Source organism: Hydra viridissima, unplaced genomic scaffold, assembly GCF_058129835.1.
Source record: "Hydra viridissima isolate aposymbiotic clone 2 unplaced genomic scaffold, HvirCarnegie_v1 scaffold_9, whole genome shotgun sequence".
Lineage (NCBI taxonomy): Eukaryota > Metazoa > Cnidaria > Hydrozoa > Anthoathecata > Hydridae > Hydra > Hydra viridissima.
The window spans coordinates 7562486-7589674 of NW_028324308.1; the positions used below are offsets into that span (position 1 = coordinate 7562486).

The 27189-nt window shown below is 30.8% G+C and overlaps 2 protein-coding genes and 1 pseudogene across 2 annotated transcripts; all 3 read left to right on the forward strand.

The window, feature by feature from the left end:
* Positions 1-1436: 1436 nt before the first annotated feature.
* Positions 1437-6857, forward strand: LOC145185933 (sodium-independent sulfate anion transporter-like). The gene is made up of 4 exons (XM_090098386.1): positions 1437-1641; positions 3121-3945; positions 4135-4426; positions 5931-6857. The coding sequence occupies exons 1-4, from the start codon at positions 1627-1629 to the stop codon at positions 6737-6739; spliced, it is 1941 nt and encodes a 646-aa protein (XP_089954512.1). The 5' UTR covers positions 1437-1626; the 3' UTR covers positions 6740-6857.
* Positions 6858-12318: 5461 nt separating this feature from the next.
* Positions 12319-12937, forward strand: LOC149883819 (uncharacterized). The gene has a single exon (XM_090098913.1). The coding sequence runs from the start codon at positions 12382-12384 to the stop codon at positions 12739-12741; it is 360 nt and encodes a 119-aa protein (XP_089955039.1). The 5' UTR covers positions 12319-12381; the 3' UTR covers positions 12742-12937.
* An 11115-nt stretch (positions 12938-24052) lies between these two features.
* Positions 24053-25077, forward strand: LOC149883820 (uncharacterized; annotated as a pseudogene).
* The last annotated feature ends 2112 nt before the right edge of the window (positions 25078-27189 follow it).

Below are 27189 nucleotides of genomic sequence, written 5' to 3' on the forward strand. Positions count from 1 at the left end.
GCCTACGGCAGTTAACATTTAAACTAAAAATAATAAATTGTAATTAATTGCTAAGTTGACTTCTGAATATAAAATCATTTCTAGAATTAAAATAAATATTGTATGGTTACAGCTACTTCGTTAATTTAAACTTTTCTTCCTCACTAAAGAAGATGGATCAACAATCTTTCGGGTATATTAATATATGAGGGTTAAAAATTCATTAATAAGGTGACGGAAATTTAAAATATGCGAGGCTTCAAATTTGAACAAATTTTGCAAGCTGCTTCGAACACATTTGTACCCTTAGAAAAATAGTTGTTAATAAACAGAGTAGCTTCTTCAATAACCATTCTCATATACATTACAAGCCAACTCAAACATGTTTCCTGAAATTTTGCTTATTAACTCCTTTTCTAAAGACAGAAAAATCAATTGATCACTTGTTTCTGTGCAATCAAGAGCAGTACCATTCAGGGGGAAAATGTTTTTGACTTCTCCGGAACGAATGAATTTGTATTCTTTGTCCTCCTCTAAAAAAGTCCTGCTACTTTGTCATGGAAGTTCAGCGAAACTGTTACTGGAAAAAGCATCTTTTTCCTTTTTGTGATAATATCTTTCAAGCAACTTATACTTCCGTTTTGAGCTTTCTTTCTCTTATTTGTCATGTAAATTTGTAAGATGGCGTTTCGTCAGGTTCTTTTATTATTCTTCTCAACCTCACTGAAGTTGTTCTAACATTTTTATGCCCATTTTTCTAGTATGAGAATTTGAGTTTTATTCAAGATGTTCAATTTTTATGCACAAAATCAGAAGTACAACTTTTCTTGGTTAGTTTATTGAGTATTTACAATCAAATACGAAATAACTTAAAATCCCCTTATTAAATAATAGACTACATTGAGTTAAGTGGAGTGCATCTGTTTTATCATTTCGTCTTTCTTTCTTGAACAATTAGTTCCCTTACATTTTCTACATTCACATTTTTGCTTAATCATTATCACTTTTTCGCTTGAGTAGATTGATTTTAATTCCTAATCCCTCGTGCTTCACGTGCATTTGCTCGTGTTTATTCAAGAGTTCTCTAGTAATTATCCGTAATCACATTTGTTAATTCGTAATCGCTGTAACTGTTGAAATTCATAAAATTAGTGGCTATCCTAAAAATAAAATACATTTTCTTAAACTAATAGTAAAAAAAAGTTTAGTACAGGCCAAAAAAATTTAGTATATCAAAATTTTTGTAAGATCGGACAAATCACGCGTCAACTATAAAGTATGGTGTTGAACACCTTGTTGATTCTTAAAGTTTAAAAAAATATAACTAAGTTATATAACCTTTTTTTGTAATCTAAGTAAATCTTTCAAATGCCATTTTCTTGTTATTGCAATCAAACGTTTCTATAAATAAGAGAAATAAAATTAAAACCCATATAAAAGGTTTAAATCATAACAAATCTTTCCTTTCAATGGAAGTGAATGGAGTGAGAAGTTTCACGTGATAACTATTGATGAACTTTGATATGACCTGATGTAATTTTAAATCCAGATGAAGTTTTAAATTAGTTTCGTCCCACTGAGCTGATCTTCACAATTAACTAAGTTCTGCAAGTTTTGACAAGACTTGAACAAACATAAACTCTTAAAATGTCCAAAAACAAGGTAAATTCTTTTTTGGGTTTATTTCTTCTTTTTAATCTATTTTTATAATGCAAGTGAGTCTTTACTCTTGGATACATAAATTAGACCCAATAAAAATGTTCTTCTCTCAAAATTATGTGAACGTATGCAAAATGAAATTTTCGATATTTCGAACTGTCTGTTTTTTTTTCATTTTCTATAGCTTTTTTTAGAAAACTGTTCTCAGTATTTATCAGATTTTCTCCTTCACTTTCAAGATAAGCATCAGGTACTTTGATCCGTGCTCATAATTAGCCTTTTCATTTTCATTATCAAACATCAGAAAAAAAACTTTGAAGCTGAAAGTTTAACCTTCGAATTAATGTTTATCTATATAGAAAATTAAGAAACAAATTATAAAAAGTAAACTTATTTATAACTTTTTCTTTAACATGAAATAGTAATATGGTTACTATGTCTCCTTTGAAGAAAAGCTGTAGGAAGCATAGTGAGCTAATCGGTTGTTTTCTTCATTTGGTACTTCGTTTTTGTCGATTTTTCTGACCAACTCGATACAAAATTTCTTGACTGCGTGAAAGATTCTTGAACTCCAGCTCAGGAAATTCTAGTTGTACAGTTCAGTGATCGTAAGACAATTTAAAAGGAATTAAACAACATCTTTTAGGTATAAAAACATTCAAAAATAAAGTTGTGAATTTTTGTTTAATATTTAGATTTGTGTAAAATTTTTTAAAAAATTTTAGCAAAGGTTGAAATAAATACAAAAACCTATAAGAGAACGTTCGGTTTGTTGTAACTCCTTGTTAGAGCACAGAATTGATAAAGCATTTTAAATCGAGTTTTTAAAATTCTTTAAAGCAAACAATTTACCGGATGTGCTTGAAGGTACAAATGTAATTAATTGTACATTAATTGTTAACTTTTTTTATTTTGACGGACTTTTTTATAACAATCAGTTAAATTGTTTCAGTTTTTTTCTTTTTCGTTCTGTTTCTAAGCTCCAATAAAATCAATTTTTAAAAATTGTTTAAATGTCCTAATGTTTTTCCAAAACGAAAGCATTTAAATGTGCAACTCAGAAAGCATTTCTGAGTTGCACATTTAAATTATTTCTCATTTTCACATTTACAAAGATACAAAGAAATTGTCGAAAATTGTTGAACTTCTTTTAAAAAATTTGTGTACAAATGAACATTAAATTTTTCAAAATTTTTTTTGTTTTAAATAAAGAGATTCATTAACCTTTGCTAACGGTAACCGTTAAAATTTTCTTTTGAAAAAAGATTACTGAACAATTGGAAATTAATCTTAGACCTTTGTTACACACTTTCGAGCGAATTTAGTGAAACCATTGATCTCTATGTAAAGTTCTTTACAGCTGAGTTATCAATTTCTGGATTTATAAATTCAGAGGAAACATTTCTAGGGGTACCATTTTTCCCCTAGAGAAATGTCTAAAGACTCTTTCCCAAGAGCTGTTTAACTTCATTTTTTTTTTAGGTTTTTCAAATGATCGTGGAGAGCAAAAAACGTTTCAACTTAATACAAACAATAAAAAGGTTTTTCCCAATCTTAGTTTGGCTTCCACAATATAACTTAACTAAACTAAAAGGTGACGTTATTGCCGGTTTAACTGTTGGAATCATGGTTGTCCCGCAAGGTATCGCCTTTGCAAACGTAGCTGGTCTTCCTATACAATACGGATTATATACATCTCTTACTCCGGGGTTGATTTATAGCGTTTTTGGAACATCCAAAGATGTAAACGTTGGACCTACGGCTACAATGTCTTTGTTTACAAATAGACTTAATTCGACTAAAAGCCCGATAGGATCTTCTCTGTTAGGCTTCTGGTGTGGGATTGTGTTATTAGCAGTTGGCGTTTTTAGGCTTGGATTTGTAACTAAGTTTGTTCCTTATCATGTTATCAACGCCTTTGTTTCTGCTGCTGCTATAACAATTGCTATATCACAGTTTCCCAATTTATTGGGAATTAAAGGTGCACCAACAAACACGTTTATGATTCTCGATTATCTCAGACAAAAAATTAAGACTACGAACAAACACGATGTGACTTTGGGGATTTTATGCATAGTTTATCTTGGGTTTTTTATGTGGCTATCAAAAAGAAAGTTAAACAATTCGTCTGGTAGATTTAAAACAGCCCGAACAATTTTGAACAAAATTGTTTGGTTGGTGTGTACAGCACGCATGGTTTTAGTATGCATTATTGCCACTATTGCTGTGTTCATATTTTATAAGCACGGAATCACTACAAAATTTTCAGTTGCCGGAAAACTACCCCAAGGCATGCCAAAATGGCAGGTAAAGTAAACTTCTATTACTATTGTTAGCTTGTAACGTAATGTTGTTGCATCGCTGTCATGTAGCCTTGTTATAGTTTCATCCATTTTAAGAAAAATATCGAAACGTAGGACTATATATATATTGGATCACCATGAACTTCGTTGTGTTCTATGTAATTTTTAAATATTAATAGAAACAACTTTTTAGAACCCTTTTGCAACTGCGGCTCTATCAAAAAACGCCACAAGAACTGCAGCGGAATTTACGAATGAATTTGGAATATCTCTTCTTGTCTTACCAATGATCCAGTTCATTGAACAGTACTCTATCACGAAGGGTTTTGGTCGAAAGTTTAACTACAAAGTAAGTGCTCGGCAAGAACTAATTGCACTTGGTATGTGCAATATTGCTGGTTCATTTTATGGGGGCTGGCCTGTGTGCGGCAGCTTCTCACGGTCAGCAGTAAATTCAATGAGCGGTGCCCAAACACCTCTGGCAGGTATGACAATTTTACAAATTTAGCACCAAACACTTATCCAATGATATACACGAATGTAAGTAAGAGCTTAGCAAATTAAACAAAAATTTGTAATAAATTAATTCTGTAAACAATCAAATTTCTTTCAACTCCTTTTATCTGATTAGAATATTTCAATAACAAAACCACTAAAGCTATTTACTTTCAACGTAAAAACCTCTTTTTTTTTGGTTTTTATATTTCGCTCACGGAATTGAAGATGGATTAATAAAAAAATATACGGACTTACACATGAGTTTGAAATATTCCGAACTAGTTAATTTTTAGACAACTTTGTTATTTATTGCAGACTTTTTTGGTATAAAACTTTCTACTTAGATTTATTTAAGGAATTTTCGTTGGGGCTAGTTAATGTTTTGTATAACTAACGTGAAATCTTTTGTTTTTTCAAATTGTTTTATTTAGCCAAACATCACAAATTGTGTGAACCTCTAAATGGGCTCATTCATATTTGTGTTGAACCATATCAAAAGATAGATATTGAACAACTGCATTTAGAAAGCAAGTAACAGACCAAAAATAATCTCAAAAGCGAAGTTTTTAACTCACAATGAAGCATTCACACAAGAAAGTGGGAACAGCTTGATTTTAAGGTAAAAGCTGTAGCATTCATATAAGTAAGAAAATAAACAACGAAAGTAAAGCTCAACAACAATTGGAGAAATAGCTAACAAATTTTATTGGAAATAAAAGCAGATCTACAAAAATAACACCGCGTCATCATTAAATTTCTAATGTTTAAAACAATAGATTTTTAACAATGCGCAGCTAGCATGGTTTGCAAAAAAACAATAACTTTGCACGTCCATCTCTTATATTTCCATGATTAAAGACATCTTAAACTGATCATTCCGAAAGGCGTCTTGTTAAAATGTCTTAAACACGTCTTAAACTGGTTATTCCGAAAGACGTCTTGCGAAGATGTCTTAAGGACGTCTTAAACTTGTCGGCAGATGTCTTAAAGATGTGTGCAAAAACCGTCTTCTACACGTCTTTAATTTGTTGCAGACGTCTAGAAGAGTTAAAGACGTCTGATGTTGGGTAGGAAACCTGTACCCGATTTCTGTTAAATAACAAAAAAGATAAGAGGAAATTTGTTTGATTTCTGCGGGTATAAACGCGTTTAAGAATATTCTGATTTGAAATTGTGAGACAGCTCACAGCTCTAACATGAATAAAACCAATAAACAATCTGAATTTCATCACCAGGTACCTTAGTCAGTAGCGTTTGGTAGCACTCATAATTGTTTATGAAATAAAACCCATAAAAAATTAAATGAATGCTTCCTCACATATGGTACAATGTCGCCCACCTCTTTTAGTTACAATAAAATCTTTTTATTGTAATTTAAAGTGTCCGATTATTATTTATAAATGTATATTATATTTTAGTTCGTTTTGTTAAAAAAGTAGCAGGTCAGTTGTTCATATAACGTAACTTTCTTCTTCTCACTTTTTTTTACAGGTGCAATATCCTTCTTTGTGGTTGTAATTGCTCTTGAGTTTTTCACTAAAGCGTTTTTCTATATTCCAAAATCATCATTATCAGCTATGATGATTATGGCTGTCATCACTATGGTTGAAACACGTGTACCAAAGCATATATGGAACTTGTATAAATGGGATCTTTTGCCATTCTTAACAACGTTTTGGTTGTGTTTTTATAACTTAGAATACGGCATACTTGCTGGAACTGGAGTTTCCTTACTTTATGTAATTGCTAGAGAAGCGTTTCCAAGGTATTACTTTAATGCAGATAAGGAAAGCAACTCTCTTACTGTGGTGCTAAAAGCAAACTTAACGTATCCTGGTTCAGAGACTTTAAATAGAAAAATCCATTCTTTAATTCGTCAAAATCTCGGACTTCAGGTGCTGAATCTTGACATGTCCAACACGTTGTACGTTGACTTTTCAGTTCTGAAAAGTTTTGAAACATTGCAAAACGAACTGTCGGAGTTGTCCATAAAACTTTGTTTTGTTGGTATTAAAAAAGAATCCGTTAAAAAGCAATTTGAGAGTGCTAAGTTGTTTGTTAATGACGAAATATGTCCAGATATTATTAACGAGGAATTACCTACTAAAGATCATGATGAAGTGATTCATAGGAGGCCAACTTTAACACAGCTCATTGGGTCTTCTGACTCAGTTTTATCATTCCAAGAGACAGTGTTCGATGAAGAGGAAAATTTTGATATTGGTGATAAAGAACCTGAAGGCTGTGATATTTCTGCTTCCATTGACATTGTTGATAACATTCATTTTAAAGAACAATAACTTTAACTTACCCCCCAATTTTTTTTTTTTTTACTCTTTAACTACAAAGTTCTTCTCTGATAAACTATTTTAATTTCACGTAAACAGAGCCCAAATATTTTTTATATCGGCTTCTAACTACATACCTACTTTTTTGTAAGTAACACACACACACACACACACACACACACACACACACACACACACACACACACACACACACACACACACACATATATATATATACATATATATATATATATATATATATATATATATATATATATATATATATATATATATATATATATATATATATATATATATATGTAAATGTTTCTATATATTCTTTTTTTTTTTAATCAATTTGTTGTGAAACGTTAAAATTGCTGAGAAAAAATTTCTCTGGAAAAAATTAAAAAAAAATGAATTTTTGCAAATTAAAATTTAGAAAAGCAAAATTGAAACAATTTTATGTAATTAATTACTATGCTCGAAGCTTAACATGTGTAACTATGGGCGACTATATTGAGATTGATAAGAGTATGTTAAAATAAGAGCAGAAAATGCCCCTACCCTCGTATTTTCAGATAAGTTTTCTTACTTAAGACATTTTTCAATTTATAGTGACCATGGAGAAACAAAATAAGTGATATGACAAAACACTCAATAATCTACACTGCAATGGTTATTTTACGCTCACTTTTTGAAACTCACTTTTTTAATAAATTATGAGGGCGGTGTTTTTTGTTGTTTGTGTTTTTTGTTTTATTAAGAATTTGGGTATTTTTGACTAAAGGAAGTTGGGTAGCCCTTAGATTGTGTGTGTATGTGTTTCGTCGAAAGGTTCTTGTAATGGTTGTGTATGGTTTGTGTAATGGTCGTGTATGGTTCGTGTAATGGTCGTGTATGGTTCGTGTAATGGTCGTGTATGGTTCGCTAAACTCGTTAACTTCTAACATCTTCGATCTGCATAAAGGCTTAATGTTGTGTATTTACAAAGTATGCAAAGTAATAGGCAATAAGGAGATTTTTTAAAGGAATTGTGTAGAAATTTAAGACTCTTTTTAATTCGGAGTGCGTTCGATGCTCACTGCTCCTTTTAAACAAGTCGATGAAACCTATAAGAGATTGATGTGTTTCATCAATTAAGCTTTATAACTATAACTATGCTAGATAACTTATTATTAGTTTTTATCTATTTTAAAGCTTAGCTCATCTTTTTTCCTAAAATTTAATGGAGGAAGTTTGGCTCTTAATCTTTTCTGATGTAATTTATTGCAGCTTACTTTTTAATGATGAGCTTTAAGTTTAAGTTCAGAACGAATGTTCAACATTTGTTATGCGCTAAAAGTGTCCTCTCGCTTCTTACCTAAGCTGTGGAGTGCAGGGATCGCCGGGCTTGGAGGAGGACAAACGTTCCCTGTCAAAAAAAAGGAAGAGAGCGGAAGTTGTTCTTTTTTAATAGTATTAAGTTTGAATCTCAAAAAGCTAAATGAAAGTAGTTAGTAATGGAGAGGGGGCGGGGGATGGGGGAGGTATATTGACAGTGTACTCTGGTCTCTACAAAAGAATTACGTCGTTGAGACAAAATTAAAAGAAAATTTTTCCAAGAAAGAGGGGCCGTATTGACATAAAAATGCACATGAAAGAAGAATATATTAAATTCTAGTTTGAAGCTATTTTGGTGTATCGTCATCCAGTGTTTTTCAAATTTTTTTTTTATTTTTATTGTATCTTATTTGACCTTTGTCATTCTTAATAACTGTTCTGCAATCAGCATATGATGTTCTCTTTGGTCTGGTTTGTATGCGAGGGGGACTTAATCATTATTAGAATTATATTTAGGTGATCAAGGAGGGGGGAAAAGGACTTATTTTTCCTGCCATACAAGTAGGTGAGGGTCTAGAAGGAGATATACAAGAACAATTTTATAAATGAGAAGAAGTAGGCAAGATTTTTTGTTTAATTTGTTAGTATATAACTTTAATTTTTTTAAAGAATAAGATATTTATCTCAAATATTTTCTTTTAACACTTTACAAATGCAGATAGTAATATGTCATTCTGAAATTATCTTTTCTTATCATCTTTAACTATTCTCAACCTAAAAGTCAAATCTTTTTTTTGAAAATATCTATTCTCTTTTTAAAAAATTGCTCATAAAAATCTCTTATTTGAAGAATCTCCAAAAATCTCTCTTTTTGGGGATTTTTACGCTTTTTTGTAAATTATAAAAAAATAGGTTCCGCAAAAGTTTATTCCAAGTTTCTTGCACCGATATTTTTAGCGTAAAACGCTACTTGAATTTGTAAAATAATATTTTTAAGTGCTATGCTTTGAAATGGCTATTTCTAGATGTCTGTAATATGTTAGTTTGAAAATAAACATGAATGTTTACTGAAAAAATAACATACAGAAATTTAGAAACAGTATAATTTTCTTCAAAATTGAAGTATTTAAAAAGATCGGTTATGACTTTTTTAAAAATGACTGATTATTAATTAGACCAGAGCATTTACTTGGCTACTGCTAAAAGGCCTAAAAAAAGAGAATTCTAACTACTAAGATAATTTTAGTCACGTTTTTTTTGTTTTTACAAGTGTTGTTATCAACTTCGATAAAATCAACTAAAGGTCGACTAGTCGAAAATCGAAATTAGTCGACTTTAAAAAATCGAATAATCGATTTAATCGACGATGAGTTTCCTACTTATCGACTAAAAGTCAATTTATACCCCAGTCACATTAACAAAACCGAGTTTTAGCAACACTCGCATTTAAACAGTGTTCAGTTTAAACCTTTTTTGAACTATAATCCTTGTCACACCAGAAAAAATCAGGTTTATTTTTACGACACCGAATAAAACTTAAATTTGTTAACTCAAGCAAATATTATTTTATAAAGTACTTCGGTCACGTCTACTTTGAAGCATTTTTTAAAAACAAGAACAAAATAGAAAATTTACAAAATGAAGAGATATCCCAGCTAACGCAAAACGTTCAAGAAACGTTCGTAGAACGTTAGAAACGGTCGGGCACGTTCAAAGAACGTTTTAAGAACGTTTCCAACGTTCTTCGAACGTACTTGAACGTTTTGTGTTAGCTGGGATCGATTTTCGAAGATATCGAAGAAAAAGTTGTTACTTAAACTTAAATCATATATATATATATATATATATATATATATATATATATATATATATATATATATATATATATATATATATATATATATATATATATATATATATATGATAATAATAATTATTATTCTCAATTTCTTATTAGATCTTTTTTTTCATGGAGATTTATAAAACCTCTCGAATTCCAAACAATAAAAGTTTTTAAATAAAACAACCTCGCGACGTTGTTTTATTTTGCTACCGTTTTTTAAACTTATTTTTTTGAAATAAGGTTTTAAAAAGCAGTGTGAACAGAAAAACACATCATTAGTTTAAATAACCATGATTAAAACAAGTTTTTTTTTTGGTGTGAATGGGGTATATATTGAGTAATAATCCTAACACCCATATTTCTATTTTTTCACTTGATTTAACTTTAACAATCTTTAATATTGTTATGATGCTGACCAATTAGTAAAGAGATATAATTATAAGTAGTTCATCTTGTAAAGATAAACTATTTTTAAAGATTGAGCCATGCAGAAGAATATTATTCATAGCGGTTTTTTTAATTCAACTAAAATATCTGAAAATTGAACCAAATTTGCAGTATCAGATAAAAACTTAACTCTTAGCTTACTGTATGTAGTACCATTTCATAAATGTTTCTTTTTTCTCATTATAGTAACCAGTTGATGCTTTTTAAAACAAAATGTTAAGTAATGTTTTATTTTATTCAATTAAGGATACGAAATAGTTTTCTAAATCTGCTATCCCAAAAAAGGTTTAGCCTCATTTGCCTCCACCTATCTACGCCACTTTTTTTTATTAAGTAAATTTTTTAATTTTTTGCTTTAATTGTTGTGAAAAATGATGTAAAATGTCCATCTTTGTGACTGTAATTTACGTTTTAATTTGTTTAAGTCGTAACAGCACTAGTTTTTACTCTTTAAAATGTCAGTTTTTTTGCTAAGCACTTGTGATATCTGTAGATACTGCTTTTAACTAAAATTATCCAAAATCAAAATATCTTTTGATTTCTAATAACTGAACAAACATTTATTTTTAAGACAGAAAATTTGAATATTGCTTTATTCCGTTTAAAAAGATACAATTTGATAAAAACATCAGTGACAAAATGTTTAGAGAACGTTACCAGGTGCCATTATTTGTTCTTTATCAGTTGGAAAATTCTCCTAAAAAGAAAATAATAAAAACTTTACACTTTGAAAACAGTGATCAATTAATAATACCGATTATGTTTTATTTGTAGATTTTCAAAATTTAACAGTTTACATGGGATTAGATGTTATTGTGTTTTGGAACTAAAAAAGTAATTTTTAAAAATGTTTTTGTTACTCTGATTTTTCTGCATTTTTAATGTTATGAAAAATTAAAATTGCATGGTTAAATAGATAGCGATTTCTGGTATTACTATGTGTAAAACGTTTAAACTTAAATAATGGTGGTTTTGGTGAGGCTAATCATTTTTGAATAAAGCATAATGTTTGAGTGTGGAAAGTTGAAAGATCCGGCAAAAAGGTGATCCGGTAAAAAGAAAAGGAAAGAAAAGGAAAATGTCCAGAAAAAAAAAGGAAAAAATTATTTTATAATAAAACAAAAAAAGTAAAATTTAAAAAAATATTAAAATAATGCTGAAGTGAATGTTTTATTGAAATGACGGGAAAGAAGGATAGCTAGGAGGAATCGTATACAAAACAGAGTGCAGTATGAAGGAGATATTAAATGTTTATCTTTAGTTTTCCGAGTTCCAATTTGCAGAATTTGTTGTTATAACACTTAGCGTGCCTCTTTCTGCGTGATAGTTGTATTTTATTCTTATGATTTCGGTCAGCTTTTTGGTGATGTTTTCGATAACTTTTTGCGGAACGACTTTCCCATTTCTAAACATCGAATGGCAACGACTGCTCCATAGCTCACTCATTATAACCTGAGTGAACGTTAAAAGCAATCGTGACACTGGGTGCCGTTCTGACAAAGGCGCAATGTCGAGTAGGAAAACAGAATTTGCCGGTGTTATTGTTTTACCCGGCACGAAAGATTTGTAGATGTGCTAAAAATGTTCCCATATTTCAATCGAGGGCGGACAATGCGGAAAAATATGGATCGTGTCTTCGATGCCGCCGTACGTTTTGCAGTTTTCGTCCTTAACCGTTAGTTGCCGTGAGTTCCTCGTGAGTATTGTCGCTGTCGGTTAACTGTTGTGTAGAAATCGGTACAGCACGTTTTGAGTCAGTCCGTATGCGTAAGAAGTGAAATTTCGTTTCCAGATTTGAGTCCAAGGCAATTTTGTTTCTGTTAGTCTGGTCCAGTAACGTTCTGACGTCACCACGTTCAACGCATTGTTTCATAAAAAAGATATGCGTGTTACGGGATTGTTTAGATAACAAAAGCGAAACAATAGGTGATAATTGCAAAACCGGGGAGTGTTTTTATTTTTTTCGACGTCGGAAAAAGATGGCCTCGACTATCCGATAAGAATATTTTTAAAAATATTTTTGTGAGCAGTGATACATAAAATGAATATGGCAGAAAACTTTGCTATTAATCAAGAAGATTATTCTTTTTTGCTTGAAGATATTGATAACAAAGTTGAAATAGTTGTGGATGATTTTATTGAGATAGATCTTAAAGAGTTAGAGGACTTGTTATCAGAGGATTTTGAACTGGAGCTCATACCACCAGCAATTCCTACAGAGAAGCTGATTGCAGAAGAAGAAACCAAAATGCTGAAAAAAATAGAAGAACGCTTAATAACTAAATTTACCTGTACGAAATGTCACAATAAATGTCTTGCAGAATCGAATTTTAAAAAGCATGAAAAGAAATGTTACATTGGTACTAAAGGTGTGTTTATACTCACATGTTGTGGAACTTAACGTCTTAACTGGTGCTATTTTATATTTGCGAACACTCCTAAATTATGAAAATATTTCAATAACTCTTAATTTTGATTTTAGAAATTATTTAAAACTATAAATTGTTGTAATGTAGTATTGAACTTCCATATAGAAGAATGCAAGTTGTCTTTATAACATATACTGTTGTAAGAAAATGTGCACAGTTAAAAAATGCCTAGTTAAAGGTAATTGATGATTGAATTTCTTTACTCTTTAACCTGGATTCCATTATAGGCAAGTTAGTATGGTAGATGCTACTAAAATCACAACAGATTTCTGGGCGCTACTGCAGTTTCTCCCCCCCCCTTTTTTTATTTTTGATTATGATAGAGAATTTTATGCTGATTCAGAAAAATATAAAAACATGGACCTGAAAATCAACGGTAAGTGCTCTATTTCGAAGTCAAAGTTGAAAAAAATCCCACTAAAAACCCTAATATTCGCCATTTTTTTTCAAAACGCTTTCATTTTTGACAAAAGTTAATTACCGTTACATTGCGCAATAAAAAAACCTGGTTTCCATCAGCCTTCGCATTACTATTTTAAAGTGTTATAAGGAAAGTGTAATAAACGAAATGAAATTAATGGAAGATTTCAAATAAAAGTTGAACTTAGAATGTGGGAATGTAAAAAAATTGATGAATAATTATTATTGTATTGTACGCTGGTTTTTTTTATTAAAAAAAACGGTTTAAAGGTGACATTTTCTAAATTTTACACGTGATAAAACAACTATGAATTAAGTTTCAAAAGTTCTTCTTTTAGGAAACTAAAATTTTGAATTCTTTTTTAAAATTCATTACAAAAGTACATTACTTGCAATATAGTTTATTCTCTAATAAATCAAAAAACGGCTATTTTCATTGCCACAAAAAATTGCGCGAGATAAACATACTTTAACGACTTTTTTTAATGTAAAAACCATGCTATAAATTTATTGCTTTGTCAGCTAAAAAATCATTAACTTAATATTCTCAAAATGGCGAATATTAGGGTTTTTAGTGGGATTTTTTTCAACTTTGACTTCGAAATAGAGCACTTTCCGTTGATTTTCAGGTCCATGTTTTTATATTTTTCTGAATCAGCATAAAATTCTCTATCATAATCAAAAATAAAAAAAGGGGGGGGGAGAAACTGCAGTAGCGCCGATTTCTGACCATATTAATGAACAATCTTTATGTCTAATAGTTTTAAAGTTTTCAACTGTATTGCCTTCTTTCATTTCAAATATTCCAATATCCTCATTTGATGTGCTTCGGAAGTTTTTAAAATCAGAAAATTTACTTCTGATTAGAAAAAAAGATAGTGGAAATCATTATTACCTTTACAGATGTTTATGCATGAAATGTTGGAGAATATAATATTAACAGATTGAAGATTTAGTTGATCTGGAAGAGATTTGTTAGTATTAATAAACAATGGCACTTTATGATTTAAAACAATTAGTCTCCACATGCCATTTGATTGGCGATAACTATTGATTTTAACTATTACAAAATAATTTTTGTCATTTTCATTGTAACAGTCAAAACCATGTTTTGATGCAAATGCTTTTAACTGTTGATGAATACTTATCGCATGTACTTTTTTATTTCTTCCAACTCTTGTGAGTGTGTTATATATATAACAGATTTCTGTGTGTTCAGAAAAAGTGAAGAATTTATCATTCCTCTTAACTTCAATGCCTTTTTTTGATTTTAAGTCTAACCTGCATAAGACCATATAAAATGATTTGCATAAATATTCAGGATGAACTTTTTGATAGTCTGAGGTCATATCCAGCTTGTAAAAACTAAGAGTTGCTTGTTTAAAGATTACAACAGGTTTTATTTGATATTGACTATTCTGTTTAATAAAATGTTTTATTTGATAGTGAATATCCTGCATAATAATGCAGCCACACTTTCTACATAAATGTTTTAAATATTCCTTATGAAGACTCATTACTTATCCAGTAACGAGATAATAGATAGGAATATAAGATTACTTCTTTTGATATATCTAGAAAAGGTTAAAAATAAGGCTGTACATCACTTGTAGAAGGCTCAAGAATATGCAACGAAAAGTATGGTCTAACCATCTTTATTATCATATGTTGTTACTATTAGTAACAACAATAATAATAAAAATAATAAGATCATTAAGTTAAAGTAGCTTTACATGACTGACTGTTTAAAAATGTTTTATCAAAAATGCTCATTAAAAATACATACTTAATATTTCTTTCCAACTTCTGAAATCAATAGTTTTTTATGAACTTTAACCCTTTCATGCTCCTATTATTTTCCCATAACTAACATAACCCATAAAATATTATCTACAAAATGACAGTGGTACTATTCTCCTTTATAAAATAATATTGTTTTCAATCGGTTAGAATGCACTATTTGCATTGGGGAAGCTTAGTTTATTTTGTTGTTATAAAACAACCCAGCGCATGAAAGGTTTAAGATGCTTTTAGTTATAATACATTTAGACTTAGGTATCGAAAATAAGAAAATTTATAACTAGGACGAAAAAAAAAAATCACAAATTCAAGAGAAAAAAAAAGCGAGGCAAATAAGTTCGACATTTCCGACAAAAATAAGAAATACTCTCTGATTTGAACCTTAAAGTGGGAAGCATAATCTGAGAGTGGGGTGAAAAGAACACTAAAAATATCTTTTACGACCTTTAAACTATATCATAGCAATTTCAATTTAACAAGGAAAATTTGTTTCATTTTACTCTATCCATTCTAGTAAACCATACATAACCTTTTTGCAAAAGCCTAATTTTAGACGTCAAAGTTTAAACACTGTTAAGTTTTTATTAAGCAAAGTTCATAGCTCAAATCAACCTTTTTCAGATTTGTGAACTATTCTTGATTAATTTTTTTGTCTTTTATAACCATAAGTTTCAGTAAATGAATAATTATAATGGGTATACTGATGGAGGTTTTTTGACGGAAATTTGACGAGTAGCAGTCGGAATATCTGTATCATGAATTTAGAAAATTGACGGTAACACGCATAGTTTTTGGCTAATTGGCGGCACCTTTGATCTATAACAATGCGTTGAACGTCCATCTATTAATACGTCCTTGGTGAGAGTATGCCGAGACCTCCGCTTCTGGTAGGGAGAAAAAGAGTGCTTCTCTTTATTGGGTTGAAATTTTGTTTTTGCCAAAGGTCGTCAAGATGGTGGCCTGTAGGCGACCCACAACCCATTCGGGCAGGGGGAGCGTGTTTGCCAAATGCCATATCTTCGACAGGCCCAAGGTGTTATAATGGAACGTTTTTCCTCTTAGCGATACCAGACGGAGTCTCAAAAAGTGCAGCGTTTTGTTAATTTTGCTCAGGGCCGTTAACAAGTTAAAGTTTGTACTTTGGTTGAGTCTGGTGTAAAACGTGACTCCCAGTATTTTCATGCCATTCTTGTTTGTCCAGGTTGTCTTTTAGTCCAGCGTCAGTGTATGGTTCGAATCCGCCTAGACGATAATTCGTCTGACCTATTTTCCCGTGAACTTTGGGAAGTCAGACGAGAAAACTTTGGTTATTTTAAAAAAATGAATATAGGCGAAATATAATTACGGTTCGCAGATTTAAGGACGTGGGTAATAAACTTTTTAAAAATCAATTATTAAAAATCAACTATTTTCAACCAATTATCAGCCATTTTGCCAAATATAAATATACTTCGAATATATTTTGTAAACCCGTATTTTGTACTTTCAAATTAATTTTTTTCAGGACCTGTTGGTTGGCAAACAAAACAGCCTATGCAATTGCTGAGAGCTATTAAAGCTTCTTTTTGGTAATCCATCAAAGATTTAATAAAAAATAAATCACAAACTATTTTAAAAGCATACTCTAAATTATCCTTTTTGTTTGTCATATTGCTTCTGAATAGCACTGATAATTTAATTAACTAAATTTTGGCACAACCGTTAATAAACCCCCCGAAACTTTACGATAATTCATTAGGATCAAAGAAAAGCTGCAGGAACATATTTGTTCCGGTAGATGATAAATTGCATTAGCGCAAAAAGCCAAATTTTTCTCGTATGACTTTCCAAAGTTCACGGGTAAAAAAAGTCAGACGAATCATCGTCTAGAATCCGTCTAGAGCTAAACCTCTCGTTTTCGACGCGTTGTTAATAGAACCGCTAGCTCTTTGGAAAATATTTATATAAGAAATTTTGATAAGATCTTGATAATTTTGAATTGATTTTGATAAGAAAAGCGCGATTGACCTTGTCGAAAGCCTTTTCTTGGTCGATGGACAAGATGAAGCACGGAGTTTGTTTGAGCTCAGCGTATTCTATTAAATCCCGGACAAGGTGTAGGTTTGAAAAGATGTTCCTTCCCGGGATGCCGCACGTTTGGTTTAGCTCTATTATTTTTCCCATCACTTTTGAAAGTCTTAGAACGAGGACTTTTGTAATGATCATGTAGTCTGCGCTGAGGAGGGAAATGGGACGCCAGTTTTTTGGTCTGTCAGGTCGCCTTGTTTTGGAATGAGCGTGATGATTGATTTTCGCATAGATTGTGCGGTCTGTTTTTCCGTGAAGAGGATGTAGATGGCGAGTTCTTCGAAGTCGTCTTCGAAGTCGTCTTCCAAGTCCTGCCAGAAGGTTTTATAGAATTCTGACGGAAGACCGTCTTAGCCTGGGGACTTTCCGCTTTTAAACATAAACAGCGCCGCTTTCAGTTCCTCTTTTATCAGACGCGCGTTGAGTGTTTTTTTCGTCGGCGCTTAAAGCTTTGTCGATGTGGGGAGTACGTAATTCTGGCTGTCTTCGCAAAGTTCTGCCGTCAATACAATGATCCGAGAAAGTGTTTGTCAAAATGTCTGTGCGCGTCGCTTTCGCAGCGTATTTGTGCGGGCAGTAGATTCTGTTCAGTCGGCATTTCACGTTGTTGCTTTTTTTCCACGTAAATGCGCGTTTGTCTTTGTGTTTCGCGCGCCACACGTCTGCTAGGTGAAAACACTTTTTGAAGTTGTCCAGTTGTGCAATGCCGTTCGTATGGTATTTGGCGTTATTGGAGCCTTCAGTGTTGAGCGCAACGCATTCCACCATGTTAAAGTCTCCGGCTAAAAAGATGGGGAGACCTGTGTCTTGAGAAAAGTCGTTTAGTCTGTCGAAAAAGTCTTATCGTTTGCTTGGCACGTTCGGCGCGTAAATGTTAATGATTTGCAGTTCGTCTTTTTTTATAGCAGATCATGGCACTTAACATCCTACCTTGACTATCCCTGCTAAATTCGATTAACTCAATGTTTGGCTTGCTGAGGATAGCCACCCCGCAGCACGAGCTGTTTTTACTCGAGTTCCAAATGGACGCGCCCATCCATTTGTCACTCCACTGATTTATTGTGGTGGGTGCAGAGCCCGTTTCCTGAAGTAGGATAAGTTAGAACATGGACCTATAAGAGATGGACGTGCAACCTATTGTTTTACATCAAAGAGGCCACAGAAATTATCGAGCCATGCGAGCTTCCGACAAACTCTAAGTTTTCACCCGTCAACAAAAAATCTATTAAAATGACTGCCCACAGTTAAAACAGAAAACTCCGATCACGTCGTATCAATTTAAACTTTTAAAGCATTTGTTTAGCAAGACTGTTCAGGATAAAGTAACTACTTCACGTGTTGACAAATTATTAAACAAATTACACCAAGGTAAAGGAAATTAGTTGTCGGCACGAACAGATTTTGATAATTTTTCCAAGATAAACATAAATTCGGGAACTTTTTTTATGTAAACAAAGTTCCGTCAATAATAAATAAGACCTGTAAGGATAACTTTAAAATGACTAAAAAAGTATAGCGAAATATAAAAAAGCTTAATTAAAATTTTTTGTCAAGGTCTGGTTTCATTCAACTCCTTGGTCCTTCATTCATTAGGCTTAATTTTTGTGTATTTTTTGAGTATTTTTTCCGATATACCGCCATTTTTTTCCTCGACTAATCTATAAACTCCATAAAATATATTTGACTATGCATTATTTTTGGTGTATTTTCTAAAGGTATTTTTTATAATTCATTTGATAATGCAAAACCTTTTAAAAAGTTATTCAAATTTACAATTATCTTGCAAAATGCGGCCAGATATTTCATGTTTTCGATTTTCATATTTCATATATCATTTCATCGTCATAAAAGGCAGATAATAACCCTTTTTTTTTATCAAATAAAAATTAATTTGTATATAGTTGGTAAATCATGTTATGTTACAATTAAATACTTAGTTTTTCTTGCGGTTTGCTTTAAATTGGCTTTGCTAAATTCTTTAAAACTGTGACCAATTATTTTTTTCTTTATTGTATTTACATTCATTTCATGCATATTTATTCTTAACTGTATATATTTCTGTTGTTAAGCATAAAAATAGAAAATTCTATAATATTTATACTACAGCAATATAGTAGTTGGAGTAGTTCCCTGGACATGAAACCAATATGCTTTATGTAGCTACAAAACTAGTTGATATTTTGTATTATTTATTTTATTAGTTATACATGTATTAAAGTAGTAAAGTAAATGATCTCAATTTCTATATTATCATCAGCGTTATTTCTTAAAATATTAGGAATATCTAGCAATATAAAATTAAGCTTAAAACCTGATTCTATTACTGTTATCTTGAATAACTAAAAGGAAGTTGATGTGACTGGTTAGATGAGACCAAATATTTTTTTTTGATTAGTTTTTTGAAGCTCCTGTTCATAAAAAGTATCTTGTATTTCTTCACCATTGTCAGTTATTTTATACGTTGATGGGTCTGTATACTGAATCTGTGACACAGTAAAAACCTCCTCAGTCCATCTTGGTGTGTATCCTTTTTCAAAATTTGCCTTCTTTTTAGTTATCCTAACTCTATCACTAATTGAAAATTTTGGTTTAACTGTCACTGATCGTACCTTTCCATTTAGATTTAATCAAACAATATTCTTATTATTTTTATTGCTAGCTTTAACTGGAGTCATTTTAATTGAAGAGTGTCTTGCGTTGTTGTATTTATTTGCCATTTCATCTAAAATGTCAATTTATTTTTTTGTAGAATTAGCTGAAAAGTACTTAAACATTTTTTTCTTTCATTGTTCTATCCATCCATACTTTGAAAATACATCTATAACCATTAATAAGTATTTTTAACAGTTATTGAATTTTGAAAAAGATTACATGTCAACTAAATCAACAGCCCATAATTCATTTATTTCATTTACAATAACTTTTATTTTTCTAAAATGTTTTACAACATGCTTATGAAGTTCGTTTGCAAGTTTATGAGTCCATTTTAATTCTTCATTCTTGTCTTTTTTACAGATCGTTGGTAGTTATTTTGAACACCTAATTCAAACTTTGCTTTGGTTGATATAATAAGTTTTATTATTCCTCCTTCAGTTCTTTCACGTATAGTTAGATTTTTTTTATAGAATTCATTTCTTCAAGCATAATTTTATCAGCTTCATTTCCTGCTTTACCTGTAAAGTATTTATAAGCAAGATCATCATGGTAAGCTGCATTATCAACTCTATCTACAGGTTTACTCCATTCTTTATATGCATCAGTAGAATTTAATCGTTCATCTAAATTATTACCAGGACCTGCAAAGCTCATACCAGGTAAATGCATTTCACCTGGGGGCATTGACCATGGAAGTTTTATTTTATTTGTTGCTGAGTTGATAGAATTAACTGAGTCACCTCCTGTTTTTGATAATACAAATCTATTTTTTGTTGTTCCACAAATAACACAAGCTCCACGTTGCATATTTCTATTACTTTTATTTGGTCTAGGAATTAAATCGTGCGGTTTGACAAGGGATTACGAAACTAGATTATTGTCTTAGCGTTTCGTTTAGCGACGCATGCGTGCGAAGATCACTGTTATTGCGCATCATTTTCATTATAAATCATTTGATTTAAGCGTAAACAACACTATTTTTAATTTAACTGATAATGTCGATTTTTGTTCCTGATAAAGTGTTTTTGCGAGGGATTCTTCTTCATTACTTTAACATGAAGAAAAGTGCTACCGGAAGTCATCGTATTTTGGTTGAAGTTTATGGTGACCATGCTCTAGCTGAGCGAACGTGTCAGAAGTGGTTTGCACGGTTTAAAAGTGGTGATTTTTGTTTGGAAGACCAAGAGCGACCAGGACAGCCGAAAAAATTTGAAGATGCAGAATTGGCAGCATTGCTCGATCAGGATTCTTGTCAAACGCAAGAGGACCTTGCAAAATCGTTAGGAGTTGAACAATCAACAGTTTCCAGACGCCTCAAAGCCATGGGTATGATTCAAAAAATGTCTCATTGGGTTCCACATGAATTGAAAGACAGAGACGTGGAAAGAAGAAAGACCATTTGTGAATTGCTGCTCGAAAGACAGAAAAGAAAGGGATTTTTGCATCGAATCGTTACTGGTGATGAGAAATGGGTTTATTACGAGAATCCTAAACGAAAAAAGGCCTGGGTAAAGCCAGGTGAACCAGGTCCATCACAACCCAAACGGAATATTCACTGTGCAAAGGTTATGCTGTGTATATGGTGGGATATGAAAGGTGTGGTGTACCATGAGCTTCTGACACCTGGTGAAACTATTAATGGAGAACGTTATCGACAACAATTAATGCATTTGAAGCAAGCTCTGGTCATAAAACGACCAAATTGGGGTAACAGACATGATAAACTCATTTTTCAGCATGATAACGCTCGACCACATGTCGCAAATCCTGTCAAAAACTATTTGGAAAATGTCGGATAGGAAGTGTTACCCCACCCGCCGCATTCTCCGGACATTGCTCCTTTTGACTACTACTTGTTCGATTGCATGAATAACGATTTGATTGGACAGCGCTTCACTTCTTCAGAAAATATCGAAAAATGAGTCTCTGATTGGATCACTTCTAAGGATGAAGCATTTTTTCGACACGGAATTCGTAAATTGCCGGAAAGATGGGCAAAAGTAGTGACTAGCGATGGACTCTATTTTCATTAATGGATTCATCCATTTAGTTTTTGAAATAAACCTTCAATTTTCAATTAAAAACCACACGAATTAATTCCTAGACCAAATACTTACAACAATTTTTAAGTTTAGTGTATCTGTTTTTCTTTTGCATCTAACACAGTTCATTTTTATATAAAGTAAATAAAAATGGGTATTATAGATTTGTCATAGAATGTAAATAAGAGTAAAAGAAACAATAACAAGTTATTACCGAGAAGTTTACGAGGGATAATTGTTGGAAAGTCTGGTTGAGGGAAAACTACTTTGCTATTGAAACTAGTATTAAGACCTGGATGGCGAGATTACAATAATTTACAAGTTTTCGTAAAATCTCTTTTTTAACCAAAATATAAAATATTCAAAAGATCTTTAGAGAAAAAATTACAAAAAGATGTTATTCTTGAACTATTTAAGTTTCAAGACAAAATAAAAAAGTTAAATACAAACCCTGACTTTAGATTTGAAGACATTTTAAAAAAATTGAATGAGAAAACAGATATGGAGTGTTATTGAAGCAGCTGATGATGTACCAGATCCTGAAGATCTTGATGTAAACAAGAATAAGTTAATGATATTTAATGATTTACAATTAACAAAACAAAATAAGTGTAAAAAGTATTATATAAGAGGAAGACATAGTAATGTAGATTGCTTCTATCTAGCACAAAATTATCTTATACTACCTAGGCAGACAATACGAGAAATTGCAAACTTTATTTGCTTATTTCCACAAGATTCGAAGAATTTAAACCATATTTATAAAGATCATGTTTCAAGTGATATGAAAAAAAGAAGAGTTCACAAGATTTTGTAAGGATGTTTGGAAAGAGCCTCATGGATTTGTTATTACAAATCTATCATTTAAAAGAGATTACGGAAAATACAGGAGCGGTTAAGATAAATTTTATATACCAACTTGTGAATTTAAAAAAAAATACATGTATAAAAAATGACGTCTTTTTACATATTGTTGAATGACCCTAGTAATAGCATAATAACTAAGTTTGCACCTATTATTCAACAAAGTAAAAATAAAGATGATGAAATGGCTTTGGTTAGTTTTGAATCATACTATAGTTTCCCTAATGTTGATTCTTCATACAACAATTTTAGATATAGCTCTGAGAATGGATTAACTTGGCATAATATATACATTCCTGAAGGATGTTATGAAATTACAGATATAAATATATTCAAAAAGCTATGTCTGAAAACATCAATAATAGCAATTTAGCTGCAAGTGGTATCACGATTGGAGTAAATGACAACACATTAAAATCAGTTTTGGACATTACTCTTGGTTATTAAGTAGATTTTAGTAGACCAAATTCCATAAGTTCTATTCTAGGTTTTAATAGTCAAGAATATTCAACAGAATACCATGAGTCAGATAATGTAGTGAACATATTACGTATTTATAGTTGTTAACGAGTAAAAAATTATAAAATAGAATCATCGTATATAAATGGCGGTACAGAAAACGTTTTATATTCATCCTTCCCTAAAGTAGGACCAGGTTATAAAATTGTTCAAGAGCCATTGAACTGAATTTATTTACCAATAACACTAAGATAATTTCAAAAATGGAAACGAAATTTGTAGATCAAAATGGAAAACAGTTAAATTTACGAGGAAAAATTTTTTTTTTCTCGTATATGAAATCTATTAGATTGGAGCAAATAACAACACATTAAAATCAGTTTTGGATATTGCTTTTTTTACTCGTTAACTATTAATACTTAATATATTCACTATATTATCTGATTCATAGATAGTGTTAAACTATCTAATTCAGATCTTAATGGTGTCATGTATTAGCTGTAACAAATACACAATTGAAGAGAATTTCAAAAGCATATGAAAAAGGAACAGGTGTAATAATCAATTAAGTAAATCACAACTAATGTACAATTCAAAGATAGAAGGTGGATTTATTGGTGCACCTCTTCCTGTACTTGGTACAGCTGGAAGTTAGATTTGCGTAATTTGTGTAATTATTAGTTGAAAATAATTTTTTTATATTTTGTATGTAAAAATAAAATGTCAACTTGAGGTAATAAGTTTTACAGAAATCCCAACAGTAGATGAAGGGATTGAAAGATTTGAATTCCATGAACATGAGCCAGTTGCTCGTACAAGTTTAAATAGTTCTGGAGAAATAAGAACTAACATTGAGCAGCAAGTATTGTTCACGCTTCCATCTGAGGCTTTTCTCTTGTTTGAAGGAAGACTTCTTAAAACTGATGGAACATCTTATGCTAAAACAGATGCAGTGTCACTTACAAATAATGGTATTATGCACTTATTTAGTCAAATATCATACCAATTATCAAACCAAGAAGTAGAAGCAGTATATCATCCAGGTCAAGCAACTACAATGATAGGAATGCTTACATACCCAATGACTTTCAATAAGTACAAGGATTAAATCAATTGTGGTATAAAGATTCTGCAACAATAGCAGTACTTGCTGATAATACAGGGTATGCACTAAGACAAGCATACATAATTCAGAAACCGACTACAAAAGGATCATTTTCGTTCTGTATACCTTTAAAACACATTTTTGGTTTCTTTGATGATTACGACAAAGTTATTTATGGATTTAAACACACAAACTCTTGTTAGAAAAAGTGATAAAGATTCAATTTTTAGACTGGCTGCTACATCTGCAGGAAAAGTTAATCTTGATAAAATATAATTGTTAATACCACATGTTACTCCATCAGATGCGGAATTGGTTAAACTTTATTAGGATATTGAATCAAAAGTAACAATACCAGTCACTTTTCGTGCAAGGCAGTGTGATACTATAACTGTTCCACAATCTACTACATTCTTTTGGAGACTAAGCGTAAAGACAACTCCTAAAAAACCTAGATACATAATTGTTGAATATTAAACAAGCAAGGATGAAAGTCAAGAATTAAATCCTTCAATATTTGATCATTGTGAGTTGAAAAGTATGTACATTATGCTTAATCAGGAAAGATATTCTGCTGTTGATTATAATTTATCATTTCCAATTAATCAATTCTCAAGAGCTTATAGAGATTCATCTGTGTTTAGTGAAAAACTTTATGGAATGAATGACTTTGTTACACAAAGCAACATATCTCCTTCAGACTATACCCACTTATAGTATTTGATATTAGTAAGCAATCAGAAAGATTAAAATCTGTAGAAGATATACAAATTAAAGCAACATTTAATACAGCTGTTCCAGCAGATACTGGGGTATTTGCTGTTGTAATATTTGATAGATTGTTGTAATTTCAATCAGATGGAAATAAAATAAACATTGTTTATAAACTTATTTGAAATTAAATAATTTTTTTCTCAGCATAATAAAAATATGAAGTGTACAAAGAAAAATTTAAAAAATCTGTGGAAAAAAAACAATATTTCAAAAACATCTGACAATCTAATGACTTTGATGATGATTGCGTTGGAGAACGGTTTGATAAATAAATAATCTGTTATGTCTGAAGCAAAAGAAGAAAAAGAAAAGAGGCTGGAAAAGAGGTTGATAATAATATAAAAAATGTAAAAAAAATTGTTGGAAGACCTAAAAAAAATTGTTGGAAGACCTAAAAAAAATCGTGATACAAACGAAGTAAAACAAAAAAAAAAATACTAGATCCAAAGTATGAAAGATTAAAAGTAATTAGATATAAACCAGTATCAGTTAAATTAACTATGCATGGTTGGAAATATTTAGAATTACGAGATGGAAAGGTGGATAATGACTTTAAAATAGAAATATCAAATGCAGAAAAATTAATGAAAAGAAAAATAATAGCGAAAATCTTAATTAGAAAATTTTGTATGATATATTTACATAAATGTAAATATTTTTTAAAAACAAGAAATATGAAATTTTTAAAAAATCTTGCTATGCAAAAAAAAAAAAGGAAACAAAAGTCTAAGAGAATTACAACAAATCGCAATTGAGCGAAGAGTAAAATATTACTATAATATGCGAAAAAGTGATCTTGTAAGAAAACTACAATCTACATCAATCGAACATACACCATTACAATCCACATTGATTGAACAAAATTCATTACAAAATATATTAGATGAACCGATCCCAAATATAATTACTTCCTCAATTTTAACTCCTACACCTTTTACATCTAATACATTAACAACAAAAAAAGAATCCACTGTGAACAATAAATATAATTTTATTGCAGATTGGATTATATCATATGTTCCTGATACAATTAAAAGAACAGTCAATGAAAAAATTGATGCATTAAAATGTAAAGTTATTGAGCTGTACAATAAATTTGGAGTTAGAATGCAAATAGAATTTAAATTATCACAATCATCTATTTGTAATGCAACTAAAAAATTTACAGCTACAGGTATAAAAAGTTATGATGCTTTATCATTTATGAATTATGCTAAAATTAGTGCAATTAGAACAATAGATGGCAATAGAAACACAAAAGTTTATATAGTTCTTTCTTGTGAAATGGAGAAAAAAGTTTATATAGTTCTTTCTTGAGAAAATGAGAGTAATAATAAAACAGAAGAAACTGAAACCGCAACTACTTCATTTTCAACAAAGAATGAGGTTGTATTAGAGTCAACAGATTTAAATGATTTTTAATAATTATCAAAGAATAAAATTACGGAAAATTTATCATCATTACAACAGTTTGGATCAAATTGGAGGTTTGTTTTTATTAAAAAGATGTATACAAATGTGATTGATTATAATCCTATTAAAGCTAAATCATTCATTCTACTTGATAAAAACTTAACAACTAAAAAGGCGATAATATAAAAAACGAAGATAATGAGTGCTTTAAGTGGTGTGTAACAAGAGCATTGAATGAAACAGATAAAATCATCCTGAAAGAGTAGATAAGGATTTTATAATACAATCTAAGAAAATATCAGAAAATAAATTGAAAAAAAATAAAATTTCCAGTATCATTAAACCATTTTACACAATTTGAGAAGAACAACACAGATTTAAGTGGTAATGTATTTGGATATGAAAACTCATCCGTTCATATTTTGCGTGTGTCTAAAATCTAATAACCACCAACATTTAATAGATTTATTCTTAATTTCAAATGGTAAAACTAATCACTATTGTTTAATAAAAACTTTAAACAGATAACTATTTTTACAAACATCTAAGAAAAAATGTACTATTTACTATTGTAGAAATTGCTTACTTGAGTTTAATTCTGAAAAATGATTATCTAAGCATAAATTGTATTGTGAAACACATAATTCAGTACGTATTGAACTTCCAAAACCAAATTCAGCAATGCAATTCAATAATCAAAATAGATCAATGAGAGTACTATTTGTGGTATATGCTGGTTTTAAAAGCTTTATCAAGACAATCAACACATGTACATCAAATCCTAGTGATTCATATACTAAGCAATATCAAAGACATATTCC

What these genes read in the sequence shown, in the direction of transcription:
- LOC149883819 (XM_090098913.1), top strand. Translation starts at nt 12,382, where the DNA reads ATGAATATGGCAGAAAACTTTGCTATTAATCAAGAAGATTATTCTTTT.
- LOC145185933 (XM_090098386.1), top strand. An exon ending in AAGGCATGCCAAAATGGCAG is followed by an intron (nt 3,946 to 4,134) that starts GTAAAGTAAACT and finishes ACAACTTTTTAG; the next exon opens with AACCCTTTTGCAACTGCGGC. An exon ending in TGCCCAAACACCTCTGGCAG is followed by an intron (nt 4,427 to 5,930) that starts GTATGACAATTT and finishes TTTTTTTTACAG; the next exon opens with GTGCAATATCCTTCTTTGTG.